The 18,471-nt window shown below is 42.0% G+C and overlaps 3 protein-coding genes across 3 annotated transcripts; 1 reads left to right on the top strand and 2 right to left on the bottom strand.

Moving 5' to 3' along the window:
- Nucleotides 1-1,095: 1,095 nt before the first annotated feature.
- Nucleotides 1,096-4,713, bottom strand: nsa2 (NSA2 ribosome biogenesis homolog). The gene is made up of 6 exons (XM_079734153.1): nt 4,576-4,713; nt 3,017-3,204; nt 2,678-2,828; nt 2,106-2,285; nt 1,512-1,704; nt 1,096-1,301 (listed from the first exon to the last, which is right to left on the bottom strand). The coding sequence occupies exons 1-6, from the start codon at nt 4,576-4,578 to the stop codon at nt 1,234-1,236; spliced, it is 783 nt and encodes a 260-aa protein (XP_079590279.1). The 5' UTR covers nt 4,579-4,713; the 3' UTR covers nt 1,096-1,233.
- Nucleotides 4,714-4,990: 277 nt separating this feature from the next.
- On the top strand, nt 4,991-11,840 carry gfm2 (GTP dependent ribosome recycling factor mitochondrial 2). The gene is made up of 20 exons (XM_079735417.1): nt 4,991-5,196; nt 5,280-5,364; nt 5,522-5,567; nt 5,654-5,751; nt 5,855-5,980; nt 6,133-6,221; nt 6,338-6,426; nt 6,506-6,566; nt 6,728-6,913; nt 7,036-7,116; nt 7,260-7,408; nt 7,711-7,851; nt 8,986-9,085; nt 9,306-9,480; nt 9,613-9,689; nt 9,884-10,022; nt 10,329-10,514; nt 10,620-10,735; nt 11,023-11,205; nt 11,624-11,840. The coding sequence occupies exons 1-20, from the start codon at nt 5,149-5,151 to the stop codon at nt 11,750-11,752; spliced, it is 2,304 nt and encodes a 767-aa protein (XP_079591543.1). The 5' UTR covers nt 4,991-5,148; the 3' UTR covers nt 11,753-11,840.
- Nucleotides 11,841-11,976: 136 nt separating this feature from the next.
- LOC307074972 (beta-hexosaminidase subunit beta-like) lies at nt 11,977-17,705 on the bottom strand. The gene is made up of 14 exons (XM_079735419.1): nt 17,385-17,705; nt 17,128-17,276; nt 16,389-16,454; nt 16,122-16,168; nt 15,533-15,643; nt 15,306-15,407; nt 15,034-15,166; nt 14,286-14,466; nt 14,108-14,194; nt 13,685-13,757; nt 13,292-13,472; nt 12,824-12,914; nt 12,600-12,704; nt 11,977-12,237 (listed from the first exon to the last, which is right to left on the bottom strand). Exons 1-14 carry the CDS (start codon nt 17,618-17,620, stop codon nt 12,174-12,176), a joined length of 1,626 nt encoding a protein of 541 aa, XP_079591545.1. The 5' UTR covers nt 17,621-17,705; the 3' UTR covers nt 11,977-12,173.
- Nucleotides 17,706-18,471: the final 766 nt, after the last annotated feature.

The raw sequence follows: 18,471 nt of genomic DNA, 5'->3' as shown, positions 1-18,471 counted from the left end.
TGCTGTGAGTGTGATTAGCCGTTACAAGCAGTTTTGAAAATCTGCATCTTCTGACATCAAAGGTGGGGGTGTCCACCTAGATGTATGACGGATAGAAGAGCAACGTTTGCTACAGTCCACTGATGACCCCCAGAATGTCGAGTGTTTTAACTGCATGTTCCAGATTTTTTTTTTTTACTTTTGTATTGTCGTTCTCAAGGTGCAATTCAAACTGTTGTCTATTATTTCCTCTTGAAGTATTTTATTCAGGAAGAAGCTATATATCTATATTTGATGGACTTTCCTTTAATCTTCCCCAATCTTTATGCTTCTGTAGATTATTTGTTAAATAAATTGTCAGGAAATTTGTGTGGTTATTCTTCAATGTATATTTATATCAAATTATGATATCCTTAACAAAAAATAAAATTTGATTATATTAAGACATAGTAAAACAATTACTTAATTCTAATGGTCAATTACTTAATGAGTTAAGTGTATAATACACTCAATTCCATTAAATGTCTACACACTAAATTAGTTTGTCTAAATAACGTTAAAAAATAATTAAATTATGTAGGTTGAAAATAGATCAATTCAAATGCAGTAGCAGAGCAAAGCGCCAGCACTCGCTTTACACAAAATAAGTACAGCATGAGGCCATGGCCGGCAGGGTCGGGACAAGTCAACAATAGCGCCTATGTTCCGAATGGGTTATTTAGCAAACAAATGAACACAAAAATATAAATTGAAAACGTTACAATGGAAAACCTATTTGAATGCACAAAGCAAACCATTTTTTAAATTATCCAAAATACTATATTTACTGATCAATGTTTATATTATCGTTTTTCAATTATTTATGTAATTTAAATTATTGTAAACATCAATAAAATCCCACCTACCACAGGGTTAGAAACACTTATAAAGGTCATTTTTATTGCTGACATAAAATCCATTTTTCTTTGTGTTGGTGGCTTAAGTAATCAGTACTAACCTCTGGGATGCATTTGCATACCAATTATTGCCCACCAAATTCTTTAACATATATTTTAACTCACAATTATTTCCCTTAAACTTGTCAATACCATCTTATATTAAGGAAAAAAATACTAGTGCCAGAACAAATTACTTATTTATTACAAATGCTGAAAGTATTTCAGATTCCATCAGACAGCAAGCCATCCTTATTCCATATCATGTTCAGTAATCCAAGTGAGAAGAGTCAGCAGTCCGTATGAGGCAGGAGTCCGTTTACACAAGCAGCACGGCGTTTATGCAGCCGTCATTCTCAGGATTATTGGTCACCTGGGCATATTTACCTGGTAAACAAACAAAAACACATGTGTTACATCACTGATAACACTCCACAATGAATCATATCTATAACCATCTACATGAAGAACCAAATGTTGTGAGGCTGATAGGAACGGTGTAACCATGAAGTGGACCAATCTGGCCTGGCAGGACATGATCCTCTACCGTTACAAACATATCAAGACAGAGAGGGACCGGGAAAAAAAAAAACTCACCCCAGATGACCTTTCCCCCTTGTGTGACAAGCCCCAGCTCGCTGACGTTGACCTCCACGACGGTTCCCTTGGTGATGACCCCCAGGCTGGTGTACAGTGGAGACGATGGGTTCTTCTTCACCCCAAGGATGGGCAGGCAGAACGTGGCCTTCAGCTCTGGATGAGTGACGTGGGCTTTCTTAAACCGTAAACCCTGGAGTCGTACGTGGGAAAAGAGCAATGAACCACTCGAATTCTACATGACATCTTTGAATGGTTTTGTATAGTCAGAGGTCGACTTATCGTGAAAACCATTTTAATCAGTACAGCAGACAAAATTAACGAGAAATGCACGTCAATTGGCAAATAAGAGGTTTCAAGCGTTGGTGAAAAGGAAAAATGGTTTTATTCCGATTCCACACCTTAAAAATCCATCTGCTTTAATGTGAAGACCCTCAGTTGGACTGTTTAGAATGTTTTTTGGAACTAATAAGCCTATCGTGGTACTTAGGCCAACGTCTAAAATGACCCATGATTCTCGAGATAGTAAATTTTCTATATCGCCCAGCGATAATTCCTACACTTCCTACACTCGAAGGACTCAAAAGGGCTTACCATGGGTCTGATGAAGCGCTCATACTTGGGAGGCTTTCGGGTGAAGCCGTCGCCCACGAAGCACACTTTGGTGACCATTCTCTTCCACGCCTTCTTCTGCCTCTTGCCGGTCTTGATGACTTTGAGCACCTCCGTCTCGCCCTGAGCGCGCACCTTGGGCAGGGGAACCTCCCATTTACCCTGCAGGGGACGACAAATGGCAGACACCATTACAACTTTCCCTTTGGCAACGATATCAAAACAGACACTGTGTAGGTGCCAAAGTAAGATGCAGGGCTGGAATGCTGAATTCAGAAGTATGATTGTTCAAGGCGCCATGTATACTTATGTACTTAAGATTTTGTAGTTAGCACAAGGACAAAATAGTTCCATGAAAATGTACAATAAAGTAACCTGACACAAGACACAAAAACAAATGTTCACTGCCATACAGCAATTATTACAATCAACAGGAGTCTTTGTGTCATCACAAACAAACCGATAACTCATAATCTGATGAGGTGCCGTCACAATTCCACAATAGAAAAAGCACATTATCATGTCGCACCCAACCCAGGTGAGGCAATACTCACAGCCTTCTCTTTCCTCTTCTGTTTGATCATGTTGGACAGGACTTTGGCGCGGGACTGGCCCTCTCTGTCCAGCAGGTAAGCAGGAACCGCTCCCTCTGGCGTCTTGTCATCGTTCTTCTGTTTCGTCTTCCTCTGCTCGTGCATTTTGAGACTGCAAGCGTTAAAAACAGGAGTTATAGCAACTATACATAGACTCATAATAAACATTGTTATATATAAAAATAGCTGCATTAGCATCTTACAAACTATATAATTTTGTAAGATGTTGATATAACCTCAGTTTCTCCAAAACCATTGACAAAATAATGACAAGGTTGAGAGCAGAGGGGTTCTACTCACGTCTTCTTCATCTGAATCTTCTCAGCATGCCTCTGCTTGTGGTACAGTTTGGCCTTCAAGCCGATCATCTTCCTGGCTTTGTGGGAGCGCTCGTGGACCTCACGGCTCTCCTTCTTTCTCTTCCTCTCGTGATGGTCCAGGCGGTAGCCATGACGCTTGCGACTTAACTCAATATGCTCGTTCTGAGGCTATAGATAGGAGGAAAACATAGTTATAAACATTGTGGCATCTTTACACTGCGGCTCCTTTAATATAGGTATTGGATTGCATATATTATCAGATATATAATGTGCAACCTTGGTGCAGGTCATGGTGCATGGTAAAAATACATAGAAATAACAGGAAATTATATTAACATGTTACCGATACAGCCTTTTTACAATAGCTATTTTGTGCAGTAGACATAAGAGTAGTTGAAAAAACTCATGAGGTTGGTTTAAATGTATGTCGTTTTTCTGTCTTGGTCAATTCAAGTGAAACACTACCCTCCACTCTATTTCCCTCATAAAAAACTAAAATAACATTACACTGGATGACAGTTAAGTCACAGAACTTGAGGACTGTATTTCTTAAACATCAAACTATTGATTCAAATCGTCCTGTTATTAACTGTTTCATACTGCAAAAACAAACAACCCTCTAGACAAGGATTTGGCATTGCTATCTCAGTGTTTCCCCCAGCACTGTATGGTTAAGGCGGCCGCCTTAACAACAATAGGGCCCCACCTTGACTACCAATGTATAAAAAATATATATATAAGAAAATAAAAAGTTTTTTTATTTTATTAGTAGACCTAGGCCTAATATTTTTTCATTATTATGCATTAACAAAGTAGAAAATCGTAGGGAAAGAAAACATAAAAAATAAAGATAAAAAATGCATCGGTAATACTGTTCACAACAATGGTCGTGCCATAAAGCTTTTTTAATGGAATTGAAACGGAGACCACCCCCTTGATACATGATTGATTACATTAAATGAGGATAGCATTGGGCTAAAGCTTTGAATATACATATGTGAAACCAACATTATCCTTTAATTTTTTTTAAAGAAACAGAACTATGACTATAGTGATGCAAGATTATCGTTTTCTTGATCTAACGGGAATTGGCGACACCTTTGGCGATAAGCGCTCCTTCCCATAGATCCCCAAGGTGTCTCCACTGACACCTAGTCGTAACATTCATACCACTGCAAATTGAAAGGTCTTTCATCAGTGGGTCATGGGCTCATTGGGCGATAGATGGTGATTTAACAGACATTTTAAACATGTTGTTGACATGGACATCTTCGAGACTCCCAACTCCATAACAGCAGTCCAACAACCAAATAACACGTGGACACGTACTGGGAGTATATCGTTTAGTATAAGTGATTAATCTTTACAAATATTGGTAAATCCTTCATCTACAATTTTTATCATCCCTTCACAGCTCAGTACTACGACGAAGAAAACAGACGCGTGATTCTCTGCCACATGTCTGATAGCACGCTAAGCTAACACACAGCTAACATATTATATGGAATATACCGGCAATATAAGATAGAGAAGGCTTACCATGTTATCTTAGATGTTGTGTCTTTCTATAGAAAACGTCCACACGAAGACGACGTCCCACTGATAGATGTTAATCAATGTTTTACTTTCAGGCTTGGGTTATAGGTGTTGTTTTCCCCGAAGCCGATGCCTAGAGGAAGTCCGTTTATCGTGTTTGGTCCGTTGGTTAAAATGTCCGACTTTCAAACATTAGTCCCCTTCAGAAGTTGCAGACAGTTACTTTACATTTTGCATTGATTAAAGTCACTACATGATTTAATTTTTAAAGTATGTTTCGTTACTCTATGTCAAATAAATGTAAATCATATATCATATTCATTTAGATATATTATATTGAAACGTTCTCTATACGGAACGTTGTATTGGGCAACTATGTTCCTGGGGATGTATTTTGAAATTGCGCGTCAAAGCCGAAAAGGCATGGATTTGACATTCCAAATTAAGATACTGAATTAGTTTCCACATATGGGTGTTTATGGCATTGTGTTTATGACACATTATTATGTATTGTGTAATATCTGTCATATATGAATTCAAGATTTCCCTCTCGCATATAAATTGATTAAACATTTAATGACGATGCGACTCAGGGGCATTGGGACCTATAGCATGATGATTTGGGTAAGCAAGTTAGTTATCTTTATCATACTGCCTCTGATTTATTCTAACATGCTAATGAATACAGATTTTCTTTTCATTTCCAGGGAAGGCATTTATTAAAGCACGGGATTCAAATCTGCAGCTTGAGGGCGGGCTGTCAGATGAAGAGATATTATAGCTTTTTTCCAGGTGTGTTTCTTTGTCTATTTAAGTTTAGTTGTTTTAGATTTTAGATTACATGATTGAAAAATTATATTCATTTTACCATAGTTATTTTTTATGTTTTGCTTTGTGGATAATGTAATATGATACTAATCAAATCTATCAACCAATCGTTTTTAAACAGATAATGTTAAATCATTGCGGATGGTTGCCAATCCAGATATTTCCAAGTAAGTTGTTATTCTGAAAATAGTAGTGTTTAGCCTCGTTAGAACCCCAAGAGGGGTCTGCTTTGACCTCCATTCTTCTTGCTCAGGATCAGAAACATCGGCATTATGGCCCACATCGATGCCGGGAAGACAACCACCACAGAGAGGATGCTCTACTATTCTGGCTTCACACGTTCGTTAGGAGGTGGGTCAGATAGAATGAGCCAATCTGGATATTTGTCTGATCTTATCGTCGTCATCAACTTGAGATGTCTCTCTCTCTGTCTGCCTCTGTCCCTCTCTCTCAGATGTTGACGATGGGGATACAGTTACAGATTTTATGGTACAGGAGCGGGAGCGTGGGATCACCATACAGTCGGCAACGGTCACCTTTGATTGGAAAGCACATAGAATCAACCTAATAGACACCCCAGGTAAAATAACCTCCATAAAGAAGGAGATGAAATAAAACTGAACCAGTAGCTGGCATAGAAGAAAATGGCATTAAAATGGTGAGTTATAATAATGTACTGTGTGTGTGTGTGTGTGTGTGTGTGTGTGTGTGTGTGTATGTGTGTGATCTCAGGACACGTTGACTTCACGCTAGAAGTGGAGCGTGCTCTTCGTGTGTTGGACGGGGCAGTGGCAGTGTTCGATGCATCTGCTGGAGTAGAGGTTTGTTAATCTGATTCGTGCCTGGAATGTTTTCGAGGTTGAACTAAACTGTTTAAGTGTGTGTACAATAATTAGGTGCATTTAAATGCTCTTTGTGGACATTGGTTTGGCAATAGGCTCAGACGCTTACGGTATGGAGACAAGCAGAAAAACATCATGTTCCCTGCATTTGTTTTCTCAACAAGATGGATAAACCTTCGGCAAAGTAAGTTAACCTAACAACCCGATGGATTATTTTTAGAGAAATTTTGAACATCTCAATAAGTCTATCATGTTTCCCTCAGCTTCAGTTTTTCTATTGAGAGTATAAGGCAGAAGCTGAAAGCCAATCCACTCCTCCTTCAGGTGAGTATTCAAGAAAATATAGCAAGAATTAAAAAGCATAATACATACATGATCATTTCTGGAATCCCTGATCCGAAATGTAATCCCATACTTTCCCGTCTTGGATAAAAAAAGGACATGTCTTATGTTGTCTTAAATCTCAACACAACTGTGTATTACAGATTCCTGTTGGCGCTGGTCGAACCTTCACAGGTGTGATCGACTTGGTAAGCAACCAGCAAATGATATGGAAGGCAGCATCGCGAGAGGATGACGGCCGTGGCTTTGAAACCAAACCGCTCAGCCAGGTAGAGAACCCTGGTCTGGTTCAGGAGGCGGAGGAGGCAAGGGCGGCTTTGATTGAGCAGGTACTTCAAAATTCATCAAAATGTATTATCATAATTATTATATTTATTATGCTGTATTATTCTCCAAACGGATCAGAAGATAATATCGTCATCAAACACTATGCTGATGTATTACTTCACAGGTCGCAGATCTAGATGATGAATTTGCTGAACTATTGCTCAACGATTTCAGTGATGATTTTGATGCCATTCCCTCAGTAAAAGTAAGCATTGAAGTGTTTGTTCAGAACATTATGAATTCATAAAATTAGACGATGACGAGGAAATAGACAACCATCAGTTACGTTTTTGTGTATTATTATCATACAGATGTTTGACCGCACATGTACCTTATCCGTATCCTCAGCTCCAGGAGGCCGTGCGACGGGTGACCTTGGCCCAGAAAGCAGTCCCTGTGCTCTGCGGGAGCTCCCTGAAGAACAAAGGTGTTCAGCCTCTCCTAGACGCAATCACTGCCTACCTTCCGGCCCCCGACGAGAGACACAATGACCTGGTGTGAGTGCATCCTTCCTTGCCATCGTTTGATAAACCCCAACTTAAACTTGCACTATGGACGTTCTTCATGAGCAGCTACACTCTAGTGGCTTAAGTTGTAGCTACATTTATTGCCACATTCTTTTAAGATGAAAGTGCACCACAATAGAACAATTGAATGAGAGCATTCCCTGGATGTATTGACTTTTTCAGATCAACTAGCTGCAGTAAAAAAGTACCATATGCAGGGTGAATCTAATTGAGGTTGTTAGATTTTATACATTTTATGACCCATTTGTCAACCACTTTGTGTCACTGTGCAGGCGGTGGTACAAAGACGATCTCTGTGCCCTGGCCTTCAAGGTGGTCCATGACAAGCAGCGTGGCCCCTTGGTGTTTCTCAGGATCTACTCTGGCACCATGAAACCCCAGACGGCTGTCCACAACATCAACAGGAACACAGTGTATGTGGCGCTCTCTAGACAACAACAGATCATTTCAGATGGAGTTGCAAAACATGATCAGTGACGAGTGATCCTGAAGGATTTTGAAAGGCCAAGGATTTTTATTTCAATACATTGTCAATGTTATTGTAAAAGCTGTTTAGCTTTTAAAGATCCCATATCATGCTTTTTTAGGGTTAATACTTGCATTTTGGGGGTACTACTGGAATAGGGTTGCATGCCTGTAATGTTAGAAAATACCTCTTATTATTCTTACATGGTTTATTTCTGCAAAAACAATTTCAGCGTCTTTCAAAAACGGTATGATTTGTATCATGTCGCATTAAGGCCCCCCTACCGAGTAGTCCAGTCTGCTGTGATTGTTTGATCATTTTGCGCATGTCGGCAAATTCACACCCTGATAAGTTGTGGGTAGCCGGGAGGCGCGACTTCTGCACTTCAGCACCGCCCAAAGCACAGTCTGATGTCACACCATTAATGAAGTAAAGTTAAAGTAAAGTGACCGCAAACAAGCTGTTTCACGCACTTATTGAGGGGCGTTTTCGGTCGGCGTGAATAATGGCAATGGTTTCGTCATATAACAGTCTTAAGCAAAGGGAAAAGTCGAAAAAGCATGAAATCAAATATGATGATATTTAAGGTTTGCCGTTAATGTTTTCATGTGCTGTGGAACCACGCACCCTAGTGACACAATTCCCAGGACTCCTCACTCAGCATAGGTCTCGCCACGCGCTGCTGATCCAAACACGGTACGCTCCAACCGGTTTCGTAGCTCAAGCAGCGGTTTGCTGTAACACCCGTGTTGTGCGACAGTGTGTTTTACGAGTGCAGTTTCTCTTTCACAGCGAGAGATTGAGCCTTCTGGTTCTGTTTGCCGACCAACATGCACACACATTGGACCCCTCACACTTCTGCTTTTTTTAAATTTCTAATCAATGCGCTACGCATTCAACATTAACAGAGGCAGAGGCCGAACAAACCACTACGGGCTGTCCCATTAATGGAACATGATGCATATAAATCCTCAAATATTAACTGATGGTATCTTCTTCTTATTGTAGCTCAAGCAGCAGTTTGCTTTAACACCCATGTTGTAAGACATTGTGTTACACGATTGCGGTTTATATTTTGCAGCGAGAGATTGAGCCGGCTTCTGGTTCCGTTTGCCGACCAACACGTGGAGATCACCTCCCTGACGGCGGGAAACATCGCCCTGGCTGTGGGCCTCAAGCAGGTAGAGACACTACGCCGCAGAGCCGACCCGGTTGGCTTGGTTACGAGTCAAGGTCAGTCTCGTGGCACATTGTTCTGAGGTGCCGTGGCGTGAAGACAAGGGATGTCAGGCGAGGTCTCCTGCTAGGCTCGGTGCTTACGGACCACGTCCGTAATTTTTATCTCCATGTATCATCTATTGCTGCAATAGCATTCATAGCATTTCTTTCCTCTCTTTGTAGACCGTTACCGGGGACACCATTGTGTCCTCCAAGGCTTCTGCAGCAGCGGCTGCCCGCCGAGCCAATCAGGACCAAGAGCTAGGGACCAAGGCCAGTGTGATCCTGTCTGGGGTGGAGGTCCCCGAGCCCGTGTTCTTTTGCTCCATAGAACCCCCCACCATGGCCAAACAGGCGGGTCAGTAGTGTGTGTGTGTGTGTGTGTGTGTGTGGCTTCGGCCACATGATGCGACACTGTTGTGGCTGGCTTATAAATCAAAAAAAATATATATATTTTTTTTTTTGACTTTTAACAAACCTTTATTGACAGATCTAGAGCATGCTCTCAACTGCCTTCAGAGAGAAGACCCCAGCCTTAAAGTCAGGGTTGACCCAGATTCCGGACAGGTAATACCATCACACATGGTGCTTTTATACTGCTGCCCTTAACATTGCGTCACTTCTTTACATTTGTATCAAAATTTAAATTTGCATTCTCATCGTCTCTTATTTGCACTTATTATTTTCTTAATTTCCCTTCAGGGAACTAAAAAGTCTTCCTCTTATCAAAAACTGAAAATTTTCCTAATTTCCTCTCTAAGACCATTTTATGTGGGATGGGCGAGTTGCACATCGAGATCCTCCATGATCGAATCAGAAGAGAGTATGGCATCGAGACACACCTGGGTCCCCTGCAGGTGGCGTACCGGGAGACCGTTCTGAACCAGGCCTCTGCCACAGGTATGATAACAGAGAGGAGGAGGCCATAGAGGCAGGATAGGCTAGTGGCTCGGTTCTCCACTCCCAGCCGCAAACTCAACACTTGAATACATTGCCGTTGTTAAGCGGACGCTTTTGTTTTGAAAGTGCAAATTCACACACTAGGCAAAAGCAACTGCTTTGAAGTGCTACGATACAGGAACAAAAGTAGTAGACAGATTGAGAGATACGAAGCTAAGGGATTTCAAAATAAATAAATAACATAATTTTTTTTTTTATAGTCTGTGAGCCAACATTGTGTTGAGAGTTGCACGGCCTCTGTTCCAGAAACCCTGGAGCGCACGGTGGGGGAGCGGAGGCACGTGGTGACCGTGACCCTGGAGGTCGGCCCCGTGGACGAGGTCTCCTCGGGGGACGCTTGTGGGCTTACCTTTGACGAGGAAGCTGAGAGGCAGATGTCGGCTGAAATGAAGGACGCTGTAAACAACGGAGTACAGAGTTCGTACTTCCAAGGTAACGTAGGAACTTATCATCCTCCAATAGGATCATGTTCTTTCCCTTTTTCAATTTACTTTTTAAAGCAAATTTCCACAACTGTGACTCTGCTCCCTGCCCCAGGTCCGTTGCTCGGTTACCCAGTCCAGGGCGTCTCCACGGCGATCCAGAGCGTCAGCCTGGAACCCGGGACGTCCCTAGCCATGGTGTCTGCCTGTGTGTCCCGCTGTATGCTTAAGGTATAGCAACACATGCACACTGCCATGAAAAGGTGAGCGTGTGTGTGTGGGATGACTGGTAACCGCAAGGTTGCTAGTTCAATCCCCGGCTCCTCCTAGCTGAGGGTCGAGGTGTCCCTGAGCAAGACGCCTCACCCTCTTTGCCCCTGACCAGCTGGCTGTCGCCCTGCGTGGTTGACTCCCCCGTCGTGTGAATGAAGGGTTGTAAGTCGCTTTGGATAAAAGCGTCAGCAAAAGTCCCCTAAAAATAAATGTGTTGTGTTGATGCAGCTTTGTCATTGACGCAGGCTATGAGGCAGGCGGGGGGGCAGATCCTGGAGCCGGTCATGTCCCTGGAGGTGACTGTGTGGGAGGCCCAGCTGAGCTCCGTGCTGGGGGACCTGGCCCAGAGGCGCGGGGCCATCAGGGACATCCAGAGTCGCCATGACAACAAGTTGGTGCTGGCCACCGTTCCACTGGCTGAGATGATGGTGGGTTACAGGCGACGTCTCTCTCACACACACACACACACACACACACACACACACACACACACACACACACACACACACACACACACACACACACACACACACACACACACACACACACACACACAAAATAGCGTTGTGGTATACTTTATAGTGATTGGTGAATCCCATTCCATTAGTGTATTATTTTGCCACAATGGGACACGTCATCCAAAAGTGATATGCTCAAAGCATCGCGTGAAGATATTCAATATATACTGTATATTAAAGTTGAAAGTCAGATATTATTAGATACGAAAGTCACTTATGTCTAATCATTTTAGGAAGCGGTGGCAGAGGCCGAACTCCCCGTTATCGTAACATAATAGATAGAAATCCTCCTAAATGAACTCACGGTATCTTCTTCTTCTTGACAAAGGGCTACTCGACGGTCCTGCGGACGCTGTCCTCTGGCAACGCCACCTTCTCCCTCCAGCTGGACTCGTACGAGGCCATGAACCCCCAGCACCAGAGGAGCCTGGTGCAAAGACTGGCCGGGCTGGCCTAGTGACCGTCTCTCGCCCTCTCTCCATGCGGCAGAATGTGGACCACTCCAGGGATTGGATTGCATTGGCCCGCTTGGAGGTTATAAGTATTAAGTCTTTGAAGAAAATGTTGTTCAGATTCTTTTTAACATAAAATAAAGTACATTATGCACCATTCTATTTTTAATAGCCATACAATACATGAATACAGTATGAACACACATTTATTGCATAACCTATTTATTAGAAAAATAATCCAGTTCAAACGGTATTCACACTGAATCATAAAAATACTTTTCATAATGATTTATTAATGCTTTTAGGACTTTTTAAAAGGCTGCCATTAAACATACAAATAGAAATTGGCTTTGAAATGAGCATTGACAATTTACAAAATAGCGTGACTTGAGCTTCCCGTCCTCGGTCCATTCTTGTGGCGCTCCCTCAGATCCCTTTATACTCATGACGGCAGAAACTTGAAAATAAAGGCTGAGCTTGGATACCGCGCCTTCAAAAGAATAGAAACATATCACAATATTTGCATATTCAACACATTTCTTCATCCTGAGTTTCTAATAGATGTTTAACATAAAATGTAATTGATTATCTTGAAATGTACATTTTATATTTCTCCCAATGCAAACTTCATAAAAATAAATATATATAAGGTAACTTTAATGATAATGAAAGCTTTCGGACCTGGAAATAACGCTCATTTTAAATGTATGTGTTACTGTAAGCAAAGAACCAGCAAGAAACAAACATGTAGTAGGTGTATTTAGAAACTTTGTGTTCATTCAAATTTGAACGTAATTTTGTACATGTCCTACATATGTAAAGCTTCATACAAACAGTCTGTAGGTCACTTACTCCACCATGCGGCAGCGGTGCTTGGACAGGCGGCTGTAGGCGTCGTTGACGTCGGTCACATCTTTGGCGCTCCACAAGCGCTCCCCCACAGCACTGGCGCGAGGCCTGCAGCCAGACGACAACAACTCATTACATGTGTGCTGCGGACCCAATCAGGGTCAGTCTGAACCAGTCTCACTGGGAACAGTGGTTAGGGTTAAGGGAGATGTCTGGAGGAAGCGTACCACATCCTTGGCATCAGATTGGTTGAATCCACATACTCCCCCCACATACAGGCCTCTCCACCAATCACCAACTTCTTCTGGTCATCAGTCCCTGTGTAGAATGCAACAAGAAAACATGACTTAAATAAACAACACATTAAGTGCTTTAACTGCCATTGAATATTCCAAGCTGCTGACCCCTTTCCTCAGGGGAATTTCCTAAAATAACAATAATAATCAATAACTTTTACATCTTAAAAATATGCTGATTAAAACAACAAACAAGATTTATATATACCAGCCAATAATATCCTGTCTTCAGTCCTAAGCTCCCCCCTCCCCCTCATAACAAACCTAGCGACCATGTTTGGTCCCTTTCACACAATCCACTTAAATCCTAGAGGACTGACTAACTCTTTCTTCCTGCGTAACGTCTCGTTCCGCTGACTCCAGTCGGTCAGTTAAAACCATGTTGCAGCCGTCCCACACCTGTGAAGTTGTGCGGGTCGGCTCTGTAGAGGCTGGTCCAGTCCTGCCCGTAGGAGATGCGGTTCAGGTACCAGGGGGTGGAGAGAAACGTCTTGTACCCGGACGAGGTGATTTTAGCCATCTCGTTCTGGTACTGCTGCTGGGTTCCTTTCCACACGTGGATGAGGGTGTCTGGTTTCAGCTACGCAGAGGGCAACAGAGAAACGGGGGTCATGGTAACAGAGCCAGTCATGAGATGGTTTTACCTTAACAGCCATTGTGTTAGAAACTTATTGTAATAATAATAATAATAATAATACAATACAATTATATTATATATACAATTACTTCAAACAAAAAAGAATGAAATGATAAATAGAAGGGGAGGCAGAGACTTAATTCTTCATCACTTACCTTTACTCCATTGTCAAACACCTCCTGCCATATCATGTAGCCTTTCTGAGTTGAAGTGACGATATCCAAGAGCCTGAATAATGACTACTAAATTAATATAATTGGAAACCTTTAATTTTTTCTTTCCACATTTTTTATGCTAGTTACACATAACTTACATATCTGCGTTGTACCTGCTGTTATCTACATTCTACCAACATTGATCCAATTTATGCTCCATATTTAATGGTACAATGCGATAAGATGGGAGTATGCATGAATATTTATCTCATATTTGTATTTTATATGCAGGCAATATGTAATAATATGCAGGTGACATGCATGTTTTGTGCAGCAAGATGCAGGGATAATGCAGTAAGAGGCAGGTTATACTTTTTCATAATTTTTAAGTTGTAAGGAATTGATTTATGTCAATCCACTTACTTTTGGATGTAGAAGGATTCTAGTTTAGAGTAGTCCTCTCCAAAGCTGTGCTGCTCCATGAACTTTGTAATATCTGGGTTGGACTTCCTGTGGATGGGGGAAATTGCAGAACGACAAATTCAGCGACCAAATAGTATGTTCTGCATCTGCAATGATTGAACTCAACCTCAGCTCTTACCAACATTGGAAGTCCACCTCGTCCCCTCCCAGGTGAACGTAGGGGTCGGGGAACACCGCGCTGATCTCCTTGAAGAGCAGGTTCATGAAGTCGTACGTGGTGTTCAGGATGGGGTTGACCGGCCCGAAGGTGCCAGAGGGAGTGGGGCCGGAGTAACATGGTGTCAGCAGGTCCTTCTGTCCTGATAAAGACAGCAAAACAACACACTGGTCAGTCAGACTTCCTGTGGATTTCCTCAATCCACAGGAAGTCCAACCCAGATATAACAAAGTTCATGGAGCAGCACAGCTTTGGACAGGACTACTCTAAACTACAATCCTTCTACATCCAAAAGTGAGTGGATTGTAATAAATCAATGGCTGGCATCGTTACATAAAAAAAAACATGAAAAAGGTATTTGGATACAATAATACCATGAATATAGGATCTACTAGGGCCACACACTAAGGCTTCCTACAAAAAACGTAATCAAGAGCCTCAACTTTCCATTCAGAGCAGTGCAGACTAGCTATTAGACATCAGAAAAACAGGTTCGACAAGTACGGGTCAAGCGCATCGTTGAAGCAGGATCAAGTGCATCGCTTCTAAATTCAGGGTTAAAAGGACAATGGCTGATGAGCCGTCCACAGAGGTTCAAGAGATAGTTCTCCAGAGGTTTCCATGAATATAAGGCCGGGGTCTGGATGATCCTTTGGAGCTTAAGCATCGACGTTAACTCATTTCCAGCAAACCTTTTTTTAAAACCCACCTTTGCCCCAGGACTGCGTGTGTCCCGGCGTGTCAAACTCTGGGACAACCCGGATGCCCCTCAACCGGGCAAACTCGATAATCATCTTCACGTCGGCAGGCGTGTACACGTGGGTGTACGGCTGGTAGGCGCCCTGCTCGCACAAGTAAATAAACAATAAACAAGATAACAAAAACACTGCAGCTTTAAGCGACGCAAAGCTGAACGATTCCAGCAATATATAAATATATGTAATGAAACTAAACCATGTTGGCCGTAAGTACGACACTGACCATCTGGCTGAGCTGGGGGAAGGTTCTGCTGAGATAGGGGAAGGACGGGTCGTCCACGATGTGCCAGTGGAACACGTTGAATTTGTTCATGGCCATCGCTTCCTGTGAACACGATATCAAATCCAGTGAAACCGCACACTTGTTGTGGAATGATAATTTTTGTAATAAGGATTGTGCTGTTGTGAATAATGTGTAACAGTTAGGAGTGAGAGTCGTTAGAAACTTACCAGATTAGCCAAGATGACTTTAATAGGCAAGAAGTGACGAGAGGTATCCAATAAGACCCCTCTGTGTTGAAATCTTGGGAAGTCACTGATCTCAGTGAGGTTGATGTTTCTCTGAAACAGTCAAAACAACAGTGGTTGAAAAAAAATACATACTGTTTTACATACTGGGACTAGCAAAAGTAAACATCCCCTCTAACCGGGAAAGCAGTATGATTATTGAGTACATGATTCAAATAATAATAAAATAATTCAAATATGATATTCGCTAGTATTTCGACAAACACATAGTGAGGGTCGATGTAGGCAGATTTATGTCCAATGCAGACTTTCCAGACTAGGTATTCCGCTTACATCTACCATTCACACACCATCAACCGAGGGAACAGAACTGGGACTGGACAATAGCAGACATGCTGATGGTGAACCTGGTCACGGCCATGCTCTCAATACCTTCATTATAGCCAATGGGATGCTAGTATTAGCGAGCTTCATTACTGTAATCTGTTTAGAAGTCTCGTCACAAGGTTTCTTCCTTTCATCACTGGGAGGAAATATAAACCGTCAAATGATCAAAAAAAGAAATCCTTACTGCTCCATATTCATCTTCATACAACAATTGGCTGAACGTTTCAAGACCTGTCGAGAAAGAAGCAAAATATGATGGGACAGAAGAAACAAACATGATTGTTGTTATGACACAAACTAGATAACGGTTTCACAAGCTCACCAGATGGTGAACTTGTGAAATCGTTATCTAAAATCACTGCAGACATACCAGGTAGGATCTAACATGACACTTGGCTTATCAAGGGTAACCTGTAGATTAGAATTACATTTGAAAGAAGTGCAGACCTACCTCGAAGAGCCCCCCACACCTTTGGTGCTTTCAGGACAGCATATGGCTGGTTCACGGACAGCTCATCTACACAAAGACACAAAAGTTATGCACATGTTCAACTCAATACAGACCAAATATGCAATACACTCATACTCAAGTTTTAGCAAAGTTTGCATGAGGCTTTTTGACTTATAGATAGATTACAACAACAAATGTAAATCAGCTTCAGTTGGTATCCTCTGCATGTTATTGAACTATTGGACCAACATTGAGGAAGGGAGGAAGATGTAGACCAGGGGCGTCACTAGGTTTTAAGGACAGGGGGGGCTTAGCCCCCAGGAGATGCACAGAATGTGAGCGAACGTTTAATTTCACAAACAGCTAACAAAAACTGAGAAATTACAACCTAGGTTGCAGGGAAAACGTGGACTGGATTTCAGTGATGTGGGCATGCTCTATATGAACAAGTGGAATGGACTCGATAACGACGCACTGACCGCTTCCATAAGGGAAACTAAGATTTATGATCACATTTAAGTTAATAACTGGTTATATGATTATTTATCTAAACTCAAATTCTCGCCACATTATATTGAATTTGTCGGCACTTTTTTGTAAAAAAAATAAAAAATAATAAAAAATGTATTATTTATTATTTATAAATGAACATAAAATTATTTAGGGGGGCTTAAGAATATTTTAGGGGGGCTGAAGCCCCGCTAAAATAGGCCTAATGACGCCACTGATGTAGACTCACATGACTCGTCGGATGTCGCAATGGGGTAGGCATCACACTCGGAGTCAGAGGATGTGATCCACACATGCAATTGCGATAGTTCAGCTGGATCTGCAAAGCCATTCGTGTGCCCTTTCGTTCTTTCGTTGGGAAACATGTATTCATAATACCTGAGGATGAGAGTAAAGAGTTTGAGCCCGCAGTATACAGTTGATGAATCTGCTTGATGACCCTCAGATAGCTCGCAGAAAACCTAATACGAGTGATATGTTATGTACCTTCTGTAAGCGTTTTTGAGAAGGCTGCAGCTGGGTCCAGCAGAGGACTCGTCCGCGTCCCGGATCTGGAAGCTCGAGCCTCTTATTCTCAATGACAACGATGAGAAACGCACTTTTTGGGGCAATGGCCAGAGAGACCCATAACTGGACTCCACAGCGGTATCCGGAGCCCCGCTGTGTCTACTACACCCCTGGGATACTGTCACAAGGAGAGACACGATGGCAAACGGTAGCATGGCTTTACGATCTGGTATGGACCGTCGGTAACGCAATCAAATCCAACTCATTTGCGAACTGAGAATCCCTTGGCTGGACCAACAGTGTATAGAGGCGTGCGCAAAGTCCTGGGTGGGACTTAACGCGGAAGTAACACAATTAAAGAAATACAGATGTTCCTGCAGAGATCTGTGATGTTGCTGCAGGGATGAGCTCCACAGTGTGTCCAAGCTTGATAAGAAAGGAAAACTCATTGGTAACGAGAGAATCTTTTCATTGTAATAAGGTGGAGGATTGTAGAGGTGATTTTTGTATTGCATCCTTAGCACATAATTTAGAAGTTGAAACAATCAATTGCATTTGGTTATCTTTTTAACCTTAAAAGCCAGTGGTCTAAATATCGACAATGTAACCGGTGCACTGCACCGGGGCCCAGACGGAGTCAGGGGCCCATTGAGGAAGAAAAAAAAAATGACCTAGGGGATCGCCTAGGGCGTCAAATGTATCTTGGGCGCCCTCTTGTTGCGCCCTTAATTAATTAATTAATTAAATTATACGAAACCCTCACTGTAGTAAACAGGACAGGTCAAAATGTGAGTAAAGAAGGCAAAGGCTTACATTACAATGCTCATCTTGAATTGACAACTATATTAACTCATCCTAGGCCCTATAGACAGACATTTAGGCCCATATGAGCAGTTCAACCCTTCTAGCATAGACCAGTATAGATTCTATCTAGACCATCCAGAACCAAATTAAACTGGTTTCATCAACACTTTTTAAAAGCAAAGGTTTATGCAAGATTAGACTTGCATAAATCAGATTTTAACCGTTGCAACAAACATAGAATACATACATACAAATATTTCAA

The sequence above is a fragment of the Pollachius pollachius genome (genome assembly GCF_949987615.1).
Source record: "Pollachius pollachius genome assembly, chromosome: 4".
In the NCBI taxonomy this organism is placed as follows: Eukaryota; Metazoa; Chordata; class Actinopteri; order Gadiformes; family Gadidae; genus Pollachius; species Pollachius pollachius.
Note: the sequence above shows the minus strand (reverse complement) of the source record. Positions and strands in the feature narration are given on the sequence as shown.

Coding starts and splice junctions, on each gene's coding strand:
- nsa2 (XM_079734153.1), bottom strand. Junction 1,705..2,105: donor AGCGCTTCATCAGACCCATG/GTAAGCCCTTTT, acceptor GTACGACTCCAG/GGTTTACGGTTTAAGAAAGC. Junction 1,302..1,511: donor AGGGGGAAAGGTCATCTGGG/GTGAGTTTTTTT, acceptor TTTGTTTACCAG/GTAAATATGCCCAGGTGACC.
- gfm2 (XM_079735417.1), top strand. CDS start 5,149: ATGACGATGCGACTCAGGGGCATTGGGACCTATAGCATGATGATTTGG. Junction 5,365..5,521: donor ATATTATAGCTTTTTTCCAG/GTGTGTTTCTTT, acceptor GTTTTTAAACAG/ATAATGTTAAATCATTGCGG. Junction 6,914..7,035: donor GGGCGGCTTTGATTGAGCAG/GTACTTCAAAAT, acceptor ATTACTTCACAG/GTCGCAGATCTAGATGATGA.
- LOC307074972 (XM_079735419.1), bottom strand. CDS start 17,620: ATGCTACCGTTTGCCATCGTGTCTCTCCTTGTGACAGTATCCCAGGGG. Junction 16,455..17,127: donor TGCGACATCCGACGAGTCAT/GTGAGTCTACAT, acceptor GTCTTTGTGTAG/ATGAGCTGTCCGTGAACCAG. Junction 16,169..16,388: donor GGTGTGGGGGGCTCTTCGAG/GTAGGTCTGCAC, acceptor CTTTCTCGACAG/GTCTTGAAACGTTCAGCCAA.